The 20,818-nt window shown below is 36.1% G+C and overlaps 1 protein-coding gene across 6 annotated transcripts in view; it reads left to right on the forward strand.

Moving 5' to 3' along the window:
* The window catches only part of ATG13 (autophagy related 13), a 30,334-nt gene that overhangs the window by 910 nt on the left and 8,606 nt on the right, over positions 1-20,818 (forward strand). Inside the window, exons 2-12 of one of the 6 annotated variants that reach the window (XM_087720296.1) lie at positions 4,644-4,725; positions 5,450-5,530; positions 5,957-6,076; positions 6,763-6,809; positions 9,378-9,518; positions 11,247-11,287; positions 12,603-12,699; positions 12,976-13,074; positions 14,185-14,275; positions 15,642-15,740; positions 20,253-20,363. In XM_087720296.1, the coding sequence (XP_087576422.1) occupies positions 4,657-4,725; positions 5,450-5,530; positions 5,957-6,076; positions 6,763-6,809; positions 9,378-9,518; positions 11,247-11,287; positions 12,603-12,699; positions 12,976-13,074; positions 14,185-14,275; positions 15,642-15,740; positions 20,253-20,363 (996 nt within the window). In that variant the 5' untranslated portion in view covers positions 4,644-4,656. The remainder of the gene's footprint in view (positions 1-4,643; positions 4,726-5,449; positions 5,531-5,956; positions 6,077-6,762; positions 6,810-9,377; positions 9,519-11,246; positions 11,288-12,602; positions 12,700-12,975; positions 13,075-14,184; positions 14,276-15,641; positions 15,741-20,252; positions 20,364-20,818) is intronic. The other 5 variants (XM_087720302.1, XM_087720307.1, XM_087720316.1 and 2 more) reach the window with 5 other exon arrangements.

A 20,818-nucleotide genomic window follows, 5' to 3' on the forward strand; every position in this document is an offset into this window, starting at 1 on the left:
CTCAATGGATGAGTCATACCAGAAAATGGGCAGGGCAATTTGACCTCTTAATTCTCCTAGCAGACTATCAATCATGGTATGTATCTTTGTGTTTGTGTGAGCGAACTTTTAGCCACCATGACTTTTAAATAAATTGCGGATTAACATCTAAATTTAACTAATTTTGACTAAAGAAAAACATGGCTTACTGTTATATGTGTTCGATCACAGCTGAATCATGTAAGTCACTGAAAAAAGTGACCTAAAATAGTTTTTCACACACTGTTGTAGCACCCCACTGGTCACATGATCAAAATTCAGACACTTCACTCATATTTATGAAGTTTCAGTATCCCTGGGTCATGTGATAACTTTTTGTGACCTTCTGCCAAGCAAAGTGAAGAGGGAAGCCAGATTCACTTAATCATGTTACTAATGTAACAACTGCAGTGGTTCACTTAACAACTATGGCAAGAAAGATTGTAAAATGGGGTAAACTTCATTTAACAACTGTTTCACTTAGCAACAGAAATGTTGGGCTCAATTGTCGTAAGTCAAGGACTTCTTGTTTTGTCTTCTTGTTCTTGCCCCATATTTAGAACCTTAAATAGAAGAAAGCTGTTTGAGGAATGACTTCAACTTTATATGTAGATGCTTACATTTGGACTTCTGGAATCTTTCCATCCACCACATTAATAAAGTAGTTAGTCTGGTAAATAATAATATGCCTTTTAATTCTTTCTCCTTTCATTTACCACCTTATTATGCTACGACTAATTGTAACATATTCCTTCCTTTTCTTGATGGAAACTTGTATGCTGCAGTCACTGGTGTGTAGCATCTGTATTTCCAATAATAGATCTCAGCCTCATAAAGGCATTGCAGGCATTCTAGGGAATGCATTGGTTTATTTGAGGCGTTTTGATATCATAGAAAAAATGAAAGCTGACGTTGCAGGAACTATCATGAGAGACTTTGTGAGAGGAGTAACCTCAACAGCTTTCCTTTGTATAATGGTGTTGTATGTGGCTGTCCAAAACCATCCTAGCAACCTTTATTGAAGGGCACAGCCTACTATTCCCTGCCCTCCTTAATGGAGATCATTTTATAGGATAATGTACTTCAGCAATTTCATATTTGCTGATTAGGTCAAAAATTTCATCTATCCTTGCTTTATGTAAAATTCAAAACCAGTTAGCTAATCTCTGATGCCACTAATTGTCATTTTTGAACAAAAAGATTGAGAGATTTTAATCTGAAATGCCAACAAGGTTCTTTGGAAATTTGGCCCTGCCCTGATCTTAATTATGATAATGGGTTTTTCTTGATCTATGAACACTAAATAAGCATGCAGTGCTAAAATTATCATTCATTATAGTTGTTTAAAGTAGCTATTACAAAGATCTGAACTTGTTTTTCATGTTTTTAAATTTGAGGGGAAAGAGCTTTTTTATGTTTCCAACATGAAAACTATTTTGTACCTAGCATGCAGGTATTCAGTGCTATCAAGTCTGGCTCATAGTGGCTATATAGACAAATGGCATCTCACAAGAGCTGTGGTGGTGCAATAGTTAGAATGCAGTACTGCAGGCTACTTCTGCTGACTGCCGGATGACTGCAATTTGGCAGTTCAAATCTCACCAGGCTCAAGGTTGACTCAGCCTTCCACCCTTCTGAGGTGGGTAAAATGAGGACCCAGATTGTTGGGGGCAATAAGCTGACTCTAAACAGCTTAGGACTGTAAAGCGCTATAAAGCGGTATCTAAATGCTATTACTGTTACTATCTTGACTTGTCTCTGAGCATAGACCATAGCCATGGATATTTGTGGACTGCAAATAATAAATTATGATATACAAAATGCTATTACTTGCATCAGATATTAGGAGGCAAATACATGAGAGGATCACATGCATCATGATGACATCATGTACATGCCATCTTCTTGGCAGAATCTCTGTTAGGTTGTTAGACTTCTCCAAATATGCCTTCCTCACTCTATCAGTGCAAGAATTTTAGAGAAATTAGGTTTATTGGTTGGTAGAGATTGGACTGTATATCTCGCCTTTTTTGATATGTTCATGCTTTGATGGAATGGCCTTGTGGACAGATGTTGTCTTATTATTATAAGGCATTATTGATGCCTTATGCTTCGTAAATTATTTGGTTGATAAGGTGGTGAGTGGTTCTGTCTCATATCTCTGTTGGTTGTTTCCTATATGCCCTGTGATACTGTGATGGAGTGGTTCAAATGAAGACCTTTTGATATAATAGATAAAGTTAAAATATCTGCTCCTTGCTGCTTGCTCCAGAGTGCAGTGCTTCCAAAAATTTTCTTGTATTTTTTAATAAAGACTCTAAGATGCTTTTAAAAGGGGGACAGTTATTCTTTTTGTGGAATGTACGTTGAAAGATATCATGTAGACAGTATATTTCTGCTTTTAGTAATCCTGGTTTGCTTTGTATCTGTGTCCACAGCACTTCCAAGGACTCTCCAGTAATATGTTTGATCTATCCACCCATTTTATCTGTTTGTCTTCTGATTCTCTCAACTTTTATCAAGCATAGTGTTCTGTCCCCCCCTTCACGGCTCGTTAACAAACACAGGCAGGCAACTTAAAAGGAAGTCTTTCTTTATCAGTTCTCAGTTCAAACTGGCTTCGAGGCCAAACATAACATAAATACAAGTCTCCGATAAGAATGCAAAACAAAAGACTCTTACAAGCACTGCAGTTCTTCCACAGTCTTCACAGATCAGGTTTACATGAAACACCAAAGCACTTATCCAAGTGTAACAGGCATAAATCACGATTAATTATCAAACTGTTGTACAAACCAAGGCATGCACGAAGGAACGACGTTGACTCCAGCGACTGGGGCGTGGCAGCATCCGTCCTTTTATCTCCAAACTTCCTCCCACAAGCCCCAGCTGCATACTGAATCTTGTATTCAGAAAAAACTCACAGCAGAACTGCTGAGTCACAACACATAGTCATTGTTTTTTATAGTGTACTATCTGATCACATCATCTGTCCAAAATACATGAGTTTAGGCTTGTTTATCACCCTTCAACATGACAATCTTCCTCTTCATTAAAACAGCATCCTATTGTATTGCACGCGCATACAATATATAACCAGATGACATCAGCAGTGACGTGCGGTGAGGTTTATGCCTGGTGAGGCTCAGCTGGGCATCCTTTTGCGAAGCCGAGGCGGTGGGGGGGGATTTGCGGCCGAGGCGGTGGGGGGGGGATTTGCATCACGGGAGCCGCCAAGCGCCCGGGTCTGCAGCAAAGGCGCTTGGTGGCTCCCGCGATGCAAAGTGCCCTGCCACCCACCCGCTGCCTCTGCGCAGCGCCGGGAGGCCACGGAGAAGCTTCTCTCCGTTTCTCACTCAGCCTTCCCCCAGAGGCGATCCGAGACTTCCAGCGGCGGAGCTTGGAGAAGCAGCGGCTGCAGGCCGGGTCAGCGGGTGGGCGGCGGGGCACTTTGCATCGTGGGAGCCGCCAAGCGCCCAGGTCTGCAGTAAAGGCGCTTGGCAACTCCCGCGATGCAAAGTGCCCGTCTCCACAAGAAAGAAGCGAGGGCTTCTCCCGCCTGACTCTTGTAAGGAAGCGTTAAGCGTTTTGTGGCTGGCTGAAAGGTGCGGACATTTCCAGCCACCCACAGGGGGACTAGGAGGGAAGGAGTCGCTCCTCGGGAGTCTATCTAGCCAGCAGCCCCAGGAGACACCCCCCACCCCCCAGAGAAGAATTGGGGCCACCAAAGCTCCCATACCCACCCACCTTTGGGATGCAAGAGACAGCAAGGCTTGCAGCGAAGGGAATCTGGACCCTCGGAAGGTTGGGGAGGGGTGAAGAGCGAACCTCCTCCTTCTCCCCCACTCCTCTCTCCTCTGAAGCGCGCCCTCCGAAATAACCCGCCCAACGTAAGCGTGCTCAAGAAGACATGATTGGCTGCTTCCAGATCAGGAGGCGGGAGAATTAGTGCCTCTTTTCCATCTGAACTTCTTTGCCTTTTAACTCTTTCTTAACTTTTAGAAGGCGAAAAATTCCTTATAGAAAAGAGGCCCCGAGTTCTCTCGCCTCCTGCTTTGGTTAACACTAAGCAGACACCAAGCCACTGTGAGCTGGAATCTGGTAGCAACTATCTTGGCTTTAATTGTTTAAAAAAAAAAAATTAAATTTCTTTTATTTTCCTGAGGAGAGTGGTGAGGCTCCGCCTCCCTTGCTTCTAGTGACTGCACGTCCCTGGACATCAGCTACTGCTGAGTTCCGTTTCAGATCTATTCTGAATAAATTTACATCATGAACAATGATATGTCAGCACTTACTCATTGTCTCACATCACATTACCTAGAATTCATTTCACAAATGGTTAATCTTATTCACCAAGTATCTCTAGCGAGTTCATTGGGTTAAATAAAAACTTACTTGATTTTGCCAGGTGATTCTGAAAGAGCAGATAGTTACAACAGTTCAGAATGTAAACTTCACTGAATATTCTTAATTTCTGTTTATCTAAATGAACAAATTGATTTCAAAAGAAGTGGCTGACTTAAAATCTACTTGTTGATGTTTAAGACTAGTTTGGCTAAATAATACTGTGTAAAAGGACTTCTAAGACTGGAAATGTGAAATCATTTTTTTTTGTCCTGTTTCAGACTTTCATATGCAATGGATACTGACCTCAGCTCCCAGGACAGGAAGGACTTGGACAAGTTCATAAAATTTTTTGCTTTGAAGGTAATTATTTATGTGTGCATTGTGTTTAGACTGCAGCATAACAAAAGCTAACATTTTGCACAACAATTCAGCAGCAGTAACACAAAAATGTGTAATCAAATTCTGTAACAGTTTTTAAAATTAAGAAATTAGAAGAAATTAAGAATTTCAGAAATGTATTTTCAGTTTTACGATTTTAGGCTTTAAAATAGGAATACTGAATTTCAGTGTTAAAGCTAATCCAATCCTAAAGAGGCAGCTTTTCTTCTTCAGTAATAAAGTAATAAAAACATGAATTCTATATTAGGAGCTCTTATACTTGCTCAGAGTCTGAAAACTTATTCCAAATTTCTGTTGTTTTTAATTCTTTCTTTTTTATTGTTGTTTTACTCTGTTTTCGTTAGCCACCCAAAGTCATGCATATGACATGGGCACTCTATAAATTTATCAATTAAATAAAAAGCTTTTTTGAAGTGTGCACAGCCCTAATTCAAAGAAATTATAAATAAAATTGTTAAGAGATATAGGAAAAGGTATATGATTTCCTAAAGTGTTCTGCCCAAAATCTGAGCAATTAATAATGCATGCATATGTTTCTGACTTCTGCTATCAAACAGTTGAGTAATTTGGCTTTTATACCTCCTTTAATTTTTTTTTCAATCTGGTACCATTCAGTAGGTGTTCTCTACTTGACTTTTTGACTATTTGTCTTTTCTCAATGCAGTAAGCCTGTTTTTTCTTTCAGACTGTACAGGTAATTGTGCAGGCCCGACTTGGAGAAAAAATCTGCACTCGCTCATCCTCCTCACCAACAGGCTCTGACTGGGTAAAAAGTATTTTTGAGATCAATCCTTTTGTTACGTCATTCATGACATTCATGTTAAATGCATGTGGATTCTACTTTACTTCTGTTTTAAAGTGGTTATATAAATATAGAATGTATGGGAGCAATTCACTCATCCTTTGAAAGTTCTTATTAGATCTTTTGATTGAGTATTTGTGACATACAAATGTGAAAGCAAATAGGACTTGTGTATATCTGTGTGTTTGTATATTATCTGCTTTACAACATTATGAGGAAATCAACATTTATTAATCTGTGATGTATAACAGCAAAGGATGTTTTGCTTTATAGTTGTGAGATTAATCTGTTGTGAACTGTGTTTTATTATACATATTCCTGTAGTAGGAAGGTTTCTAGGTTTCTAAAGTAAGTTCCTGAAAATTAAAATCTACATTCTTAATTTTACAGTTTAACTTGGCAATCAAAGACATACCAGAAGTTACTCATGAAGCAAAAAAAGCTTTGGCAGGACAGCTGCCTGCTGTTGGGCGGTCAATGTGTGTGGAAATCTCCCTTAAAACCTCTGAGGTATACACTGATCCAACCATTCTTTTTTTCTTATTCAATTTCATCTCAGATTTTGTTACATGGCTTCAAATCATATGAAAATTAACAAGAGAGGGTTCCAGTAAACCACTTCTGGCAGCATTATTATTTTCAGTTTTATATAAAAAAACCAAACTACTCTGTTTAGTCACTGAAATATTGTTACACATAGGATCTTCTTTCCAGGAATTCTATTTGGAATTGTCTTACATGATGAGATAGTGGATAGGATTATCTTGCTTACTACTAAAACTCTCGTTCTAATGATCTTTAATGGGATGAAATGGTACACCATGGGACAACAATTTTTTGAACTAAGGTACCTCAAATGGACTAACTTACAGAATGCATCCAAAATCCAGGATCCATTTCCCATATAATTGAAATTTGGCAAGTTTTATAAAACATTTAGCAATCCATTATTTTATGTCCTGCATTCTGCAGTGAAAAAACTTGAGCTGCTTTTGTGTGACATTTTTCCAGGTATATGGAGGTATCACTTTTCATAATTTGGAAACTATACTAATGTTAAGTCCACCTAGAGTTTCATTTGTCTCGTTTTCAGCAACATCCACTGACTCATCTGTACTAGGTTTGTTTTTTTTTTTACAAGTAAAAGCTTTGTCATTATAAAGGCTTGGTTGAAACACTTTTTTTTCCTACTTCAGGGAGATTCCATGGAGCTGGAAATCTGGTGTTTAGAAATGAATGAAAAGTAAGTTACTGTTTAAAGTATTTTCATTCCTATCTTTATTGGAAAGGAGGGGATATCTATCAGAAAGACTCACATCAATAACGGAGAGGACACTACCTGTCCCTAGGATGCTTTGGAAGCCTAAAAGGCATAGTGTAAAAGAAAAGGGAAGTGAGAAGAGAAACAATGCAAATAACGAACTCAGTTACCACTTTTAAAGCTTCGATGTTGTTATAAGCAACAGGCTTGAATGTGAACAGTTAATATTAGTGAATCTCTAGGATCAGTGGGCACAGGAGGCTTTTTGTTAAGTGTAAATAACTAAACACATGTTCCCTTTTTTATTTACATTTTAAAATGTGCATATAGAGAAGTAGTAATAAAAATGAATATATCCAGTATATCCATCATAATTAATTTATGAGTTAACATTTGCACACTAAAAAATAAAAGTTTGCAAGTATTCCCCAATCTTAGGTAAAAATAAGCTGTTCCAACTTGTATGAAATGTTTTCATGCAGTTCCAATCTTGGTGGAGGCATTCTGAATTCAAAAGGACCTTCTGAATTTGAAAATGGTTCTTTTGAACTCAGAACTCTTCCCATAAGGTCAGTAGAGCCAGCTTCAGTCTTGAAATGTTTCATATGTAAAATATTTTTCACTTCTTTTAACAGCTGCTTAGAAGTTTCCTGGTATTTACAAACATTGGTAAATTGATAACAGTATCATGCATAATTACCCTAAAACTAAGGCCTTCAGGTCGGATGATACTCCCCTTTATGCCCTAGTTGACATTACATTTCAATTTACATTTCACTTTAAAAATGGCAAGCTGACATATTATAATAGGTCAAGGTGCCAGTCTATAGAAGCATTCTTTATTGTCAAGAATGTTAAAAATGAGCTTAGTAAGCTTTCATAGAAGCTAAAAATAATCATGCAGAATACAGCCTACTAGCTCTGCAAATGGACAAAGGTAGAAATGTGTAAAATGCAAGAGGTAGGGGCTAGAGATAGTGATATAAAGCATTGGGATGCTTTGAGTTTCACTAAGTCTTCCCTGATAGGCATTTTGTGCAGGCATTTTTGTAGCCATTTTGCTAGAGATCACACAGCGTATTCTAAATTATCCAATTAAAAATATTTTCATATATCAGGAAGCCAAATAGAAATTGTTCATTTCACAGTTCCCTTTTCATTAAATATACTTGTGTATTGCAAAAAGCTATGGGATTTAGATAAATCTGTTATCATCAATAGGCTTCTTTCATACCACAATAGTATTTTTATAGGTATAGTAATTAGTTAATATTGCATTCCAGATCAGGAAATGAGTATAGAATGGAATTTCATTTTAATTTGGACAGGGAGGAAAGTTCATTCTAACAAAAATACAGGTAGTCCTTGCTTAGCGGCTGCCTCATTTAGTGACCATTTGCAGTTATAATAGGGATGGCAAAGTATCTCCCACAATAAAATCATGAGAGTTGTGATCTCACATAATAACCACTTTGCTTATTGACCAAGTTGCCAAGTCCAGTTGTCATTATATGAAACTACATGATTGTCATTGCAGAAATGATCTTATTTGTATGATGATGTCATTTACCAAATAATGCAAATTACTTCATTTGCATCAATGACATGTGTGAGATGGTATCATCAAATGCAAATGATGTAAATTGCTGTGACAATTTGGTCCCATTGCAAATGAAGTCCATTGAGTTGGGGTTTGATAAATCATGGTTTCACTGCATTAGAAAACAAACTTTTTTGGTTTTGGTGCATCCAAATTAAAAATAGACCATATTTCCACATGCCCCAAATATATCCTATTCTACTTTATGAATATTGTGGAAGAAACTGTTTTATGTATTCTATATCAAGCAAAGATATATTGTAATATGCATAGAAATATATAAGTCTATGGTATTTGTGGACCAATGCATTAATTATTACTTAAGATATTCCTCTCTGATATTTGAAAAGCAAACATCTTCATTTGAATTAAAATTAAATAATTGGTATATTACATAAAATCTGTAGATATATTAGTTTGCTTTGAACTCTGTAAAAATATAAATAAATAAATTTTATTTTTTTACAGTGATAATTCAATACAGATAATCCTTTACTTGCAACCATTTGTGTAATGACCGTTCAAAGTTACAATGGCACTGATTTTTTTTTTTCACACTTAGAACTATTGCAGCATTGTTACAATCACGTGATCAAAATTCAGGCACTTGGCAACAGACATGAATTTCTGGCAGTTGCACTATCCTGGAGTCATGTGATCCCCATTTGTAACATTCTCAACTGGCTTCTGACAAGCAAAGTCAATGAGGGAAGTCAGATTTGCTTAATGACCACATGGCTCATTTAACAACTGCAGTGATTCATTTAATAAGTGTGGCCAGAAGCTCATAAAATGTGATAAAATCACTTTAACTTCCCTTGCTTAGCAACAGAAATTTAGAATTAAATTGTGGTCATAAATTGAGGATTACCTGTATTTCAAAGTTGATTCATTTCAGAATTTATCCATTCTTGGAATGTCAGACTAATTATTTTTATGTCTAATTTTAGATGTGATAAAGAAACCAAAGTTTCCTACACTGTGTATAATAGACTATCTCTACTGCTGAAATCTTTGCTTGCTATAACAAGGGTGACACCAGCCTATAGACTCTCAAGGAAACAAGGTCATGAATATGTCATATTGTACAGGTAATACTGACTTTGATCATCCTCAGAACCAAAAAATAAATAGAACTTCTAATACATTCTATATTGTCTCTATCAAGTTTTATATTTCATGTTCTTACATTTCCTTTATTTTTCTCAAGCCTCATATATTTTTAACATGCTTGCATAGGTCTCTATTTTTTATCTTTTTAATTTGCTGTTAATCTTATTTTAATAAAGAAGTAGGTTCTCATGTGTAATAGATAGTTTACTGCATTCTTCTAATGTGAGTGAAATGTAAGAATATCTGTGGATTTATAGCTATATTTTTCCTTGTGTTTCTTCATAACTTAGTCAAAATATAAATAAATTTTGTTTCATTTCAAAATTTTGCAATATTAAGCAGACCATTGTTTTTTAACTTCACAGTTTTGCTTCTTAATCTTATTATTCAAATTATAACTCTATGCATTATCCATAAAACAAAAAATGAACAAAATAAGGTATATATTTCTTCCTTCTCTTTTTATTTTTAGTGCAATGTTATAAAATCTCTTAGATAATATTAACAAGCCAGTGTTAATGTTTATTAATCTATTAAATACATTGGCCTGCTTGGTTTTTTTATTCTGAAGGAAACATTGGTTTATTTTAGTTCTCTCTACTATATTTATTCCTACATGATTTTTTGATATCTAAATGAGGAATATAAATTTAATACTATGAGATATAATATGGGCAGATCCAGATATAAGTACATTTTTAGCTATGAAAATCACTTGGCAACTTTGTACCAATATGTTTAATGTAATGCTAATTGTAGAAGGAGTAATATTAATGATAACTGAGAATGGAATAATTTTGAAATCATCTATGTACCCTGTTTTCAACTACAAGCTCCTAGATTTAGTGAACTCCCAAAGTATATTGCTGTGTTTTGTTTTATTAAAAGGAAAGAGAATTTAAACAAAGATTATATTAATCCAAGATGAATATCACTGATTGATTTCTTTTAATCCAATCTCTCATTTAATCCAATCTTAATATCAGTAATTTCATCATTTAGAACATGTAATCGGCTAAATATGTAGTTTAATCTTCCAGTTTAAAGCAATTGAAGTGTATTAATATGGGAAAGGTTTTGAAATCTAACAGGCAAATAAAAGTGTAATAATCTTATATTGTGCAATTGTGTATTTAAGTATTTTCCAGTTAATCTGCTATACCTATTGCCAATTGCCTGGTCCAACTAGTAAATTATTGTTACATGATTTACATTTCCAAACTACATGTGTATTTAATGAATGGCCTCAATAAAACTGTAGTTTCAGACAGAATATAAATGATCTGTCTGGCTCCTAATTTTTCTTATTAGCCTCAAATTCAATTGGTTGCTATTTTGATTTTTGTTGGTTATTGTAATGTCCTAGGCTAGGACCTAGCAATTAAAACAGACAATATATCAATGGGGTTTTAGATCAAACCTTACAGGAATTTATTTGATCTTATATTTATTTTGATCCCTTTTTTTGTTATCTTGATTCTGTGTTATAATTTTGGCATTTACCATGCTTCTTTCTTTGATTCTGACATTAGTAGATCTTATGTTTATTTTATATTCCTTGTTCACAGAAGATCAAAAAGTGACCAGATTAAGGGTTATAAGGTTATTGTACATTAGGAATAAGAAATCAAATTTATATCTCTGCCTGACATCCTGAAACAACATATATGATACATATAATTTTTTTCTCTACTTATCTGTTGTAGGGTATACTTTGGAGAAGTGCAACTGAATGGCTTGGGAGAAGGTACGACTGGGTATAAGAAAATATTAGACCTAGCCTTTTTTTTTTTTTTACTATTGACAGACTGTAGAAAATAAAAATGAGCAATTATAGACTAACAGATTCACATGTTTACAAAAAGAGCATGCATATATAGATGGATGTTTGAGGTTTATAAGAGATTGATGAAGAATTGAAACTGATATCTGGGATTCAACTAAAGTATATATTCATCAAAGAATATTTTATCAATAGGAGAGATAATAGAAGTTTGCATCAATGTCTTTTGAATATATTATAAGCATGATAGTAAAGTTACTTTTATAGTAAGCTGTTTAGTCACAAAGTATCAGCTCTCAAAAAGTACCGTATTTTTCAGAGTATAAGACACACTTCCCCCCCTAAAAGAGAGTGAAAAATTGGGTGTGTTTTATACACCGAATGTAGCCCCGCCTACCCTCCGGCCCCCACCCTTTGGCCTCTGCCTTCCAGCAATTTGCCTCCTTGCAGCAAACAGCCTGTTTCAGTCTCAGCTTCAGCACAGCCTGATTAGCACAAACAGCTGGTTATTGGTTGGCTCGGCCCAACCATCAGCTGTTTCAGCCTGCAGGGATTGTTATTGCCGCCTCCGCATGCTCCATTTTTGGCATCCATATCCTGTTTTTAACCTCCGCATGCCTCTGCTCACCCCTTAGGGCATGCAGAGGCTGAAACGGTATTCGGAGGCAGCAATAGGCTATGGCAATTCCTACAACCGGAAACAATTGATCGTCAGGAGGCTGATCCAACCGACAATCAGCTGCTTGCCGACAATGCTGAAACTGAAACAGAATGTTTGCTGTTTGCTGCAAGGAGGCAAATTGCTGGGAGGCAGAGGAAGCTTTTTTTTCTTGTTTTCCTCCCCAAAAGCTAGGTGCGTCTTATACTTCAGAGTGTCTTAGACTCTGAAAAATATGGTAAATTAATAAGGTTAAAAGAAAAGCAACTTCTGCAGATCTATAACTAAGTACAAGGTGGTGATAATTTCCAAATAACAAGATAGTTCTTTCAGACCTGAAGTTTTCTGTTCCAGGTCCCATTTCAGATAGGGTCTAGAGATATTCTTGTCACTGTGCTAATTTCCCACAAACACTATTGCACTAAAATTAAAAATGAGGTGAAACACGAGAGGGTGATGAACACCAAGTGTGGTCTGCATGGACATCATCTTGGGGACTTCAGTTTTATTGATGTGCTCAGCTAAGACTAGAGTAATAATGAATTGTTTTATGTTTGTGTTTGATCATTATTAACATAAAGAGTAGTTGGGACATTGATCACTTCTCTTCTGTCTGTGTAGGATTTCAGACAGTCCGAGTTGGGACAGTTGGTACTCCACTAGGCACAATCACTTTGTCATGTGCCTACAGAATCAACCTAGCATTCATGTCTACCAGGTGAGGAATTGTTAGTTAAACTAAATAAACTCTTCTTAGGATATTCGTATTTAGACCTGAACATCTTAATTACTTGGATTTGGCAGATTTATATTGGTAGTTTTAAGTTTTGAGCAAGTTTCTTGTTTATATGTGGAGTTGCAGGGTTGAATTGTGGTGATGCTCTGCTCCCCATAAATTTACCCAAAAGAGCAGGATGGCTGTCAGAACAAATTGTAAAATAGAAACCACAGTCCTATGAATAATAAAATTTGCTTATTACTTATTGCCTTGCAGGCAGTTTGAGAGGACCCCACCTATCATGGGGATTATCATTGATCACTTTGTGGACCGTCCCTACCCCAGCTCCTCACCCATGCATCCCTGCAATTACAGGTGAGGAAAGAGGAATCATGAATAGTGGAGGCAATTATCCCAGGTATAGAACTTTTATAGCTTACATTGCTGGATAGAGAAAATTATGTGAGTCCTGCTCACTGCTTCAGTTTTGAAGTGTAGCATGCAGAAAAAGCCTGAATTTCTCACACTATTTAGAAGTGGATGGGTAGAATGAGAAAATTTTAAGACACATTCATTTCAGGTCATACCTTAGTCAGGGAGAAATCTTGGGATTATAAATATTTTTCCAGAGTAAAGTGCAGAATGAAAATAATTTCTTTTTTCCCCAAACAACTTGGCATTTGTTTTACAAATTTCTACCTTAATTCCAAAATCCCCGGGGACTGCCACAAAGAAGAGGGAGTCAAGCTATTCTCCAAAGAGAGGGTAGAACAAGAAGCAATGGGTGGAAATTAATCAAGGAGAGAAGCAACTTAGAACTAAGGAGAAATTTCCTGACATTTAGAACAATTAATCAGTGGAACAACCTGCCATCAGAAGTTGTGAATGCTCCAACACTGGACGTTTTTAAGACATTGGATAACCATTTGTCTGAAGTGTTATAGGGTTTCCTAAGCAGAGGGTTGGACTAGAAGACCTCCAAGGCCCCTTCCAACTGTTATTCTATTTCTATTTAATGTTTGTATGATAGTATAAGTAAAGCATGCACAATTCCAAAACATTTTAATAAATGATCTATTTTTAAAAACCTTTCCAAGGTTAATATTTTCTTCATAGGCCAAAACAGCAGTGTTTAGAAATGTGTTTTGTGAAGCTCTGAAACTACATTTTGTATAATTCTACAACTAATAGCCTTGAAATGAATATCAGTAAAAGCTTCCTTCTGAAAAACAAAAAAATAAAACTTTTAAGAAAATATTTCATTCTTTTCTGGGGGAAATTTATGAACACATAAAATTCAAAAATATTAAATCCACCCTACTAGTTCCGCTCTTTTAAGGAAAGGGTGAGCTCTGTCATAATTCTCCTTTCAACTCCACCCAAATCATCTAATTCCTGTCTGTAGTGTTTTTATCAGTAGAAACTTTGGTTAGCTTTTATTAAACATTTCCATTTTTTTAAAAAAGTATCTTGTGATTGTTACAGAACAGGTGAAGAAAATGCAGTGGCATATCCATCAGTAGAAGATTCTCAAGAAGTATGTACAACTTCTTTCTCTACTTCTCCCCCATCCCAGGTAAGTTGTTTTTCAAAATCAATTTAGAAACTTCCTAGTGTGCCTTATTTATACAGTTATACAGCCATATTTTAGCATTGACACTTTTGCAACCTGTGATTATTATATGCAAAATGAAGAGCATGACAACTAAACAGTGATGGACATGGATTAGAATACACTTCCTTATGTATATATTTCACCATTGCCAAGAGATTGTATTTTTAATTAATAAGAATAGAGTTTAGGTGTATGAAAAAATTAGTTCAAGCTTGATGACAATCTACTGATCATAATATAATCTAACCTTTTTATCCATCTGTAATTTCCAGATTTTTTAAAAATTCGATACTTAACATAGATTGGCAGATACTCCTGCAAAACATTTGGATTAAAAATCAAGACACAAGGCTTAGTTTTAAAACTCAGTGCAATGAGACCATCCTGGCATGAAAATAAGTTTCAGTTCTTCTCTAATGGCAATATTGGTGGTTGCTGCCAGAGAAAGTTAGATTGTATGTAATTACTTATATAGTTGCTTTTTAATTTTAGGGGAAGAATATTCTGCTGAGTATGAGCTTACAGCTGATTTCTTCATCCCCATTTCTCCAATTTATAAATATCAAGTCATTACTAATATAGAGCATTCTTGTTGGCTATTTCTTTAATAATTAATTGACCATCATCATTTGACAAGAATTACTTCTTAAGATGTTCTGACTCTATTGTTGCCATTATCTTATTTATGTTTAATATGAAATGACATGTCTTCTGGCAAGACACCACAGTTATAAAATTTGTGATCAAAAATTTTGCTCCATCATCCTATATGTCCATTTTAAATGGAAAACCAGAAACTCTACTCATTATCTGTTTCTATTGGATGCAAATATATATGGATTTGTATCATGATGTCATGACACATTTCATGCTTTCCCCATTCCATCCCCTCTGCATATATGCCTGTCTCCTGTCTTCATTGGAATTTTGTTCTTTAAGTTAGTGAAGATAGAAGTGGTTGTGCTCATTGGAATATTTGATAGTTTTGACTGAATTGATCTTTCCTCCTCTCTATTGTTACCAATAACCATTTGACCTAATCATTAGAAGGCCCATGCATTTGCAGAAGATTCTGATACTTTTTCCTAAAATGAATTCTCAAATGCAACATGCAACTAAAAAGAGATTAATTTGAAAATACAACAGTTACCCTGAAATGTTAAACTTCTTGCAAATCATGAATTCCCCTCCAGTTCTGTATATGAATGTTTCCAATATAAGTCTGGACATAACATTCAATTCATCAAACTCTTCCATTTTTCTTTCTGAAGTTCTTTTCTTTCTCTTCCTTGTATGTTTTCTTTTGTGTGTTCCTGTCTTTGTATAGTGTGTATTTACTGTCACTAAAGCACATTTTCAGACTCCTCCTCCTGTGGTGATGGATACCTTGAAGGGCCCTATGATGGGGCTGGCCTTTTCACCTCAAGTGAGTTAATTAGGGAAAATGTTTAGGGCCAAAAATTTTAAAAACTAAAAGATACATAACAAAAAGTAAACAGTAAATCCTTTTGCTTTGACTTTATCTTAGTGAGCCCAGCTGGCCTAAAATGAAACAGGCCTTTAGGTATGTCCTGTTTACAAAGTTGGCATTATATATTCAGTTTTCAAATACCTTTTCTAAAAGAAAGGAAATTGAAGAAAAAAATCCTATTGAAAGTTATTACCTTTATATTTTTATTAATGAGCAAGATGCTTGTAAAGTTCTTGAATTCAAGGATTCATAGCAAAATTTTGTGGAAAAAATCTTGTAACAGTCTATTGAGTTTGTCTGGTTTTGTCACAGCAATGCATACTGTATGTTTTTTCTCTTCCAAAAAAGGAAGAGACATTAAGAATTTATTGAGAGTTATGGTATATGAGGCTTTATTTGAAAATTTGTTGCTGGGTGTGGGAAAAAGAATAGCAAGAGGATGAGGAAAAAGTAGGCCATTACTAAGAGGATCTGTTTATAATTCCAGTCATAATAAAAAGATAAGATATTTTCTGTTTTATATAGATGGTCCTTGGCTTATGACCATAATTGGGACTGGAATCTTGGTTGTTGAGTGAAGTGGTTGTTAAGTAAGATGTCATGTGACAACAATCCTAGTTCAATGACCATAAACCTGGCACTCTGCAAGCCTTGGACCTGCTTCTCACCCTATGGGGTCCCAGCCCCTACCCCATCACTGACCATTCACTTACCTTTTATAGCTCTCTAAAGCTCCAGAGATCATGTTGCAAAAAGAAAGCAGGCATCCCTCGGTATTCCTAAGCCCTGTGGCTCAGCCAATGAATGGTAGCTGCTTCAAAAATAGCACCCACTTCTGGGCCTCCCCCACTCCATTATCTACTTAACAACTAATGGGGAGAACAGGGATGGAAAATTGTTAAATGAGGTAATCATGTAGCAGGCTCCAATTGGTCATAAGTCAAAGACTCCCGTACCTGTAATGAAAGTATAAGAAAACAGTATGGTTGTGCAGATGATCATGCTAATCATATTCCTTGACAAAATGAATGCTACAGGGGGGTGGGGGAATCATTTTCAGTGCCATTGTGCATTGACCAAATTTGTAAAAAGTGAGATTTGTTTTAAAAAATCTCATAATGACGAATGCCTCTCCTATAAGAAATATTTATAGGAAGTAATTTATAGGAGCCCATACTGGATTGGGTGCCATCTTGGTCAACAATGACTGTGCTAGATCTTGAAGTTCATGGACTAGAGGAATCAAGACTGAGCAACCAGGGCCAGCAGTTGCAAGGATGACTAGAAGAAAAATGATTTATCCGTCACCAATATACAAAGACTGAAATAGTGATCTGATATTATAAATAAAATCCAATGAGAAGAGGATATCTGAAAAGAATGTACCAGTTTTGGAAAGAACAGCATCCAGAATGAGAAATAAGAGTACAGAGACTAGATGAATGTTGGTTTGTAATGTGAAATAAAGTAATCACAAAGGCAGAATTAGAAGAACTGCACAGATTTACCAACAGCAAAAAATTGAAGCCTTACCAGAAGTAACTCAAACTGAAGAGGCAAACTAGGGGAAGTTGAGGAATAATAGCAATAGCAATAGCAGTTAGACTTATATACCGCTTCATAGGGCTTTCAGCCCTCTCTAAGCGGTTTACAGAGTCAGCTTATTGCCCCCATCAACAATCCGGGTCCTCATTTTACCCACCTCGGAAGGATGGAAGGCTGAGTCAACCTTGAGCCGGTGAGATTTGAACAGCCGAACTGCAGAACTGCAGTCAACTGAAGTAGACTGCAGTGCTGCATTTAACCACTGCGCCACCTCGGCTCTTAAAACAGCATAGCTATTAAATCATTTTTATTCCCAAACCCAAGACACTATCTTTATAGAATGAAAAAGCCCTCTAATTAAAAAAAAGAGGAATTAAAAGAAAAAATAACTGAATATCAAGAACAGCACAAAAACAATGGAATAAGGCTGCCTATTGAACAATGGAAGCTTGTTCCAAAGAAACCGCTAAAACAATTAAAAGATGCCCATATAGCAATATCAAATATAAGCACCAGCTCAATGCAAGAAACAAACCAACATATACAGCACAGCTGTAGTTGTAACTGAATAACGTGGATACAAGGAAGATTAAGAAAGCACTGGAAATAATACAGCAGCAAATAACAATAGCCTAGAAGATTAGCAGATATGAAGCTTAAATTGAACATTATAGGTAGAATCTCAAACTTCAATTGAATTGGAAAAGTTTCTACATTTCATCCATGGAGCAACTGCACTGAACCAGTCCACATCTGACAAAAAAGAAATAATGTAGTTCTAAGCACGACTATGAGGTAGCTCAAAGAAATACAACAAGAATGCATCTTGGATAAAGAGGTGAATAAAAATTTTAAAAAGCTGAAATGGAAGTACTTAGAACTCAAGAAAACGCATTGCTGTGGGTTTCAATGGATAGTTGAAAAAACATCTTGCAAAACAAAAAAAGCAATGGCAAAAGACATTTGTATTAGTCACTACAGCAATCTCCGACAATACAAATTTGATCCATTAATATAGGGATGATACCTATGGCCCTGTAATTGATGTTGGACATCCAAAATGACTAAGACTTGTAGATTACAGATAGTCCTGGATTTATGGCCACAATTGAGCCCAAAGTTTATGTTGCTAAGTGAGAAATTTGTTAAGTGAGTTTTGTCCCATTCTACAACTTTTCTGGGCACATTTGTTAACTGAATCAATGTAGCTGTTAAATTAGTAATCTGGTTTCTCCATTGACTATGCTTGTCAGAAGGTTGCAAAAAGTGATCATATGGCCCCAGGACACTGCAGCTGTCATAAATGTGAGTCAGTTTTCAAGCAGCCAAATATAAATCATGTGACCATGGGGATGCTGATGCTGCAATGGTCATAAGTATGAAAAATGATCATGTCACTTTTTTCAATGCCATTGTAACTGAATTATCTGTTCTGACCTAGGCTTCCCAAGAGCATGAAGCAAATTCCTTGTCCTGACAAAAAAACCTTTTATTAATTTACTGTGAATTCTGCTCATTCATATCCAGCAAAGTCTTTCAAGGGAGGATTTACAATCTCAGACCTTATCTGGCTTAGAGAGCTGCCAGGCCGATATCTGCAAAACTTGGCAAAGAGTCTCGGAGAGTCACGAACCAATTAAGTGAACTAATTGTCTCCGCAAACTCCAATCCCCTTCTCTCCTCTTTTATTTCCTTTGGGAGGGGCCATTCATCGCCCACATGTGGTCTTACTCCCAAGTCAACCTCTATACTTTAGCTGTTCCCTTCATCTGGCAACTCTGCGCATGTGCACACTGGGAACAGACTCCAGCTGTTTGTCTGCCTCACTGATATTTGACTCTGAAGGCAGCTGATAGTTGACATACAGCTTTGGCCCCCTTTCTGCCTCTGACACAGAGCCCTCATCAGAGCCTTCCCCAGACTCCAGGACTAGCCCATGTTCCTCCCCAACCTCCATACTGTCCGAATCTGCTGCCAGCTCTGGTGGCTTCTGGCGGGCCACAACATGGTCACTAACTGAATTGTTGTACGTCAAGGACTACCTGTATAGGATTTACCATCCAAAAGTACAGGTTCTTTTCATTTGCTTTAATAAGGCTAATAGGGATAATGGTACACTTTTATACACACACACACTTAAAGATACAAAAATATTTTCTTTAGCTAGGAAATTGCACGTACAATGCTTACAACAGGTAGTGTAGTGTAACATATTATGCAAATTGAGTATGTGTGTGTGTAAGAGTTGTAATTCCAGCCTTTATTTTTCATAGATTCTGCAATATATGTACTCTGGATAGAGATGTAATATAAACAGAGCATCAGTTCTGTCCTCTGGCACATCTTTTGTGGGTTTCCTTATTATTTTAATAGTTGCAGTGAAATGAGATGTCTCAGATATTAATTTTGCTTTGGGTTTAGATTTCTTCTCTGATGACCAGAAATTCTGCTTTTGCAAACTTTGCATTTTATAGCTGAAATTCAAAATGTCTTCTGCTTAGATTTTATATTTCTTGATGAGAGATAAAATGGGGTATATAAATGATAATTATCTAATACTATTATTACTTCTTTTGTAGGCTTCTCTCAGAGCAATAGTTGTACTGTCATTTGCACAGATTGTTCCTTTATTTAAAATGTTAAATATTAGACTATGGCACTATTTAGCTTTCAAACTGTACGAAGGTTATTTCTTTAATTTAGATCTTTGGAAATTGGTCCCCAAAAATCAAGAATATGAGTCATGTTCCATTAAAACCAGCTTAACTTTTTTGTGTGAGAGAAAATATTAGAAGCCAGAATAGTAATTTTATTTTGCAAATCTTCATTTCATTTTCGTCCCTTTCCTATATATCTAAACATTATTCAGACTCTGTGGGGTTTCCCTTTCTCTTCTGTTTCCTCCCTACCCCTATTTCTTAGCTCTCCAGCTCTCGTCTTTCTTATCAGCCTGCAGCCTTGGGAGTTGGATCATCTGACTTGGGCTACCCAGTAGTCTTTGCTGGCGGCTTGAGTGCTATACATCCTCATCAGGTATTCTCAGAAGTTGCTGCTCTAAAAGCTAACACTTTTTCTGAACTTACTCTATTTGTCTCGCATTGGCAAAGCAAATAGGATAATAGTTGGGAAAAAATCATGATGGTAGTAGCATTGGACAAAGAACACTAATATTGCTTTTTGGATTCACATGAAATAAGACTTTAATGAGCATTCTTTAAAGTGAAGATCTAGAGAATTAATATGGAGTTCATGTATGTATGTATGTATGTATGTGTATACACACACACACACACACATACACACACACACACAGGTGAGAATGTCTGTTTTTTTCTGATATCAGTGATTACATCTGAACCTGTCATTTTCGATTTGCATCTCAGAATGATAGAATTTCATTTCTTCTTGGATCCTTTCTAAACACTGTATGGAACTTTGATCATACCTTCTTTGCTTAACTTTTTAGAAGTGTGGATTATTTTACATGA

The sequence above is a fragment of the Thamnophis sirtalis genome, unplaced genomic scaffold (genome assembly GCF_051295495.1).
Source record: "Thamnophis sirtalis isolate CommonGarterSnake01/CBP01778 unplaced genomic scaffold, rThaSir2_p1.2 scaffold_1, whole genome shotgun sequence".
Taxonomy (NCBI): domain Eukaryota; kingdom Metazoa; phylum Chordata; class Lepidosauria; order Squamata; family Natricidae; genus Thamnophis; species Thamnophis sirtalis.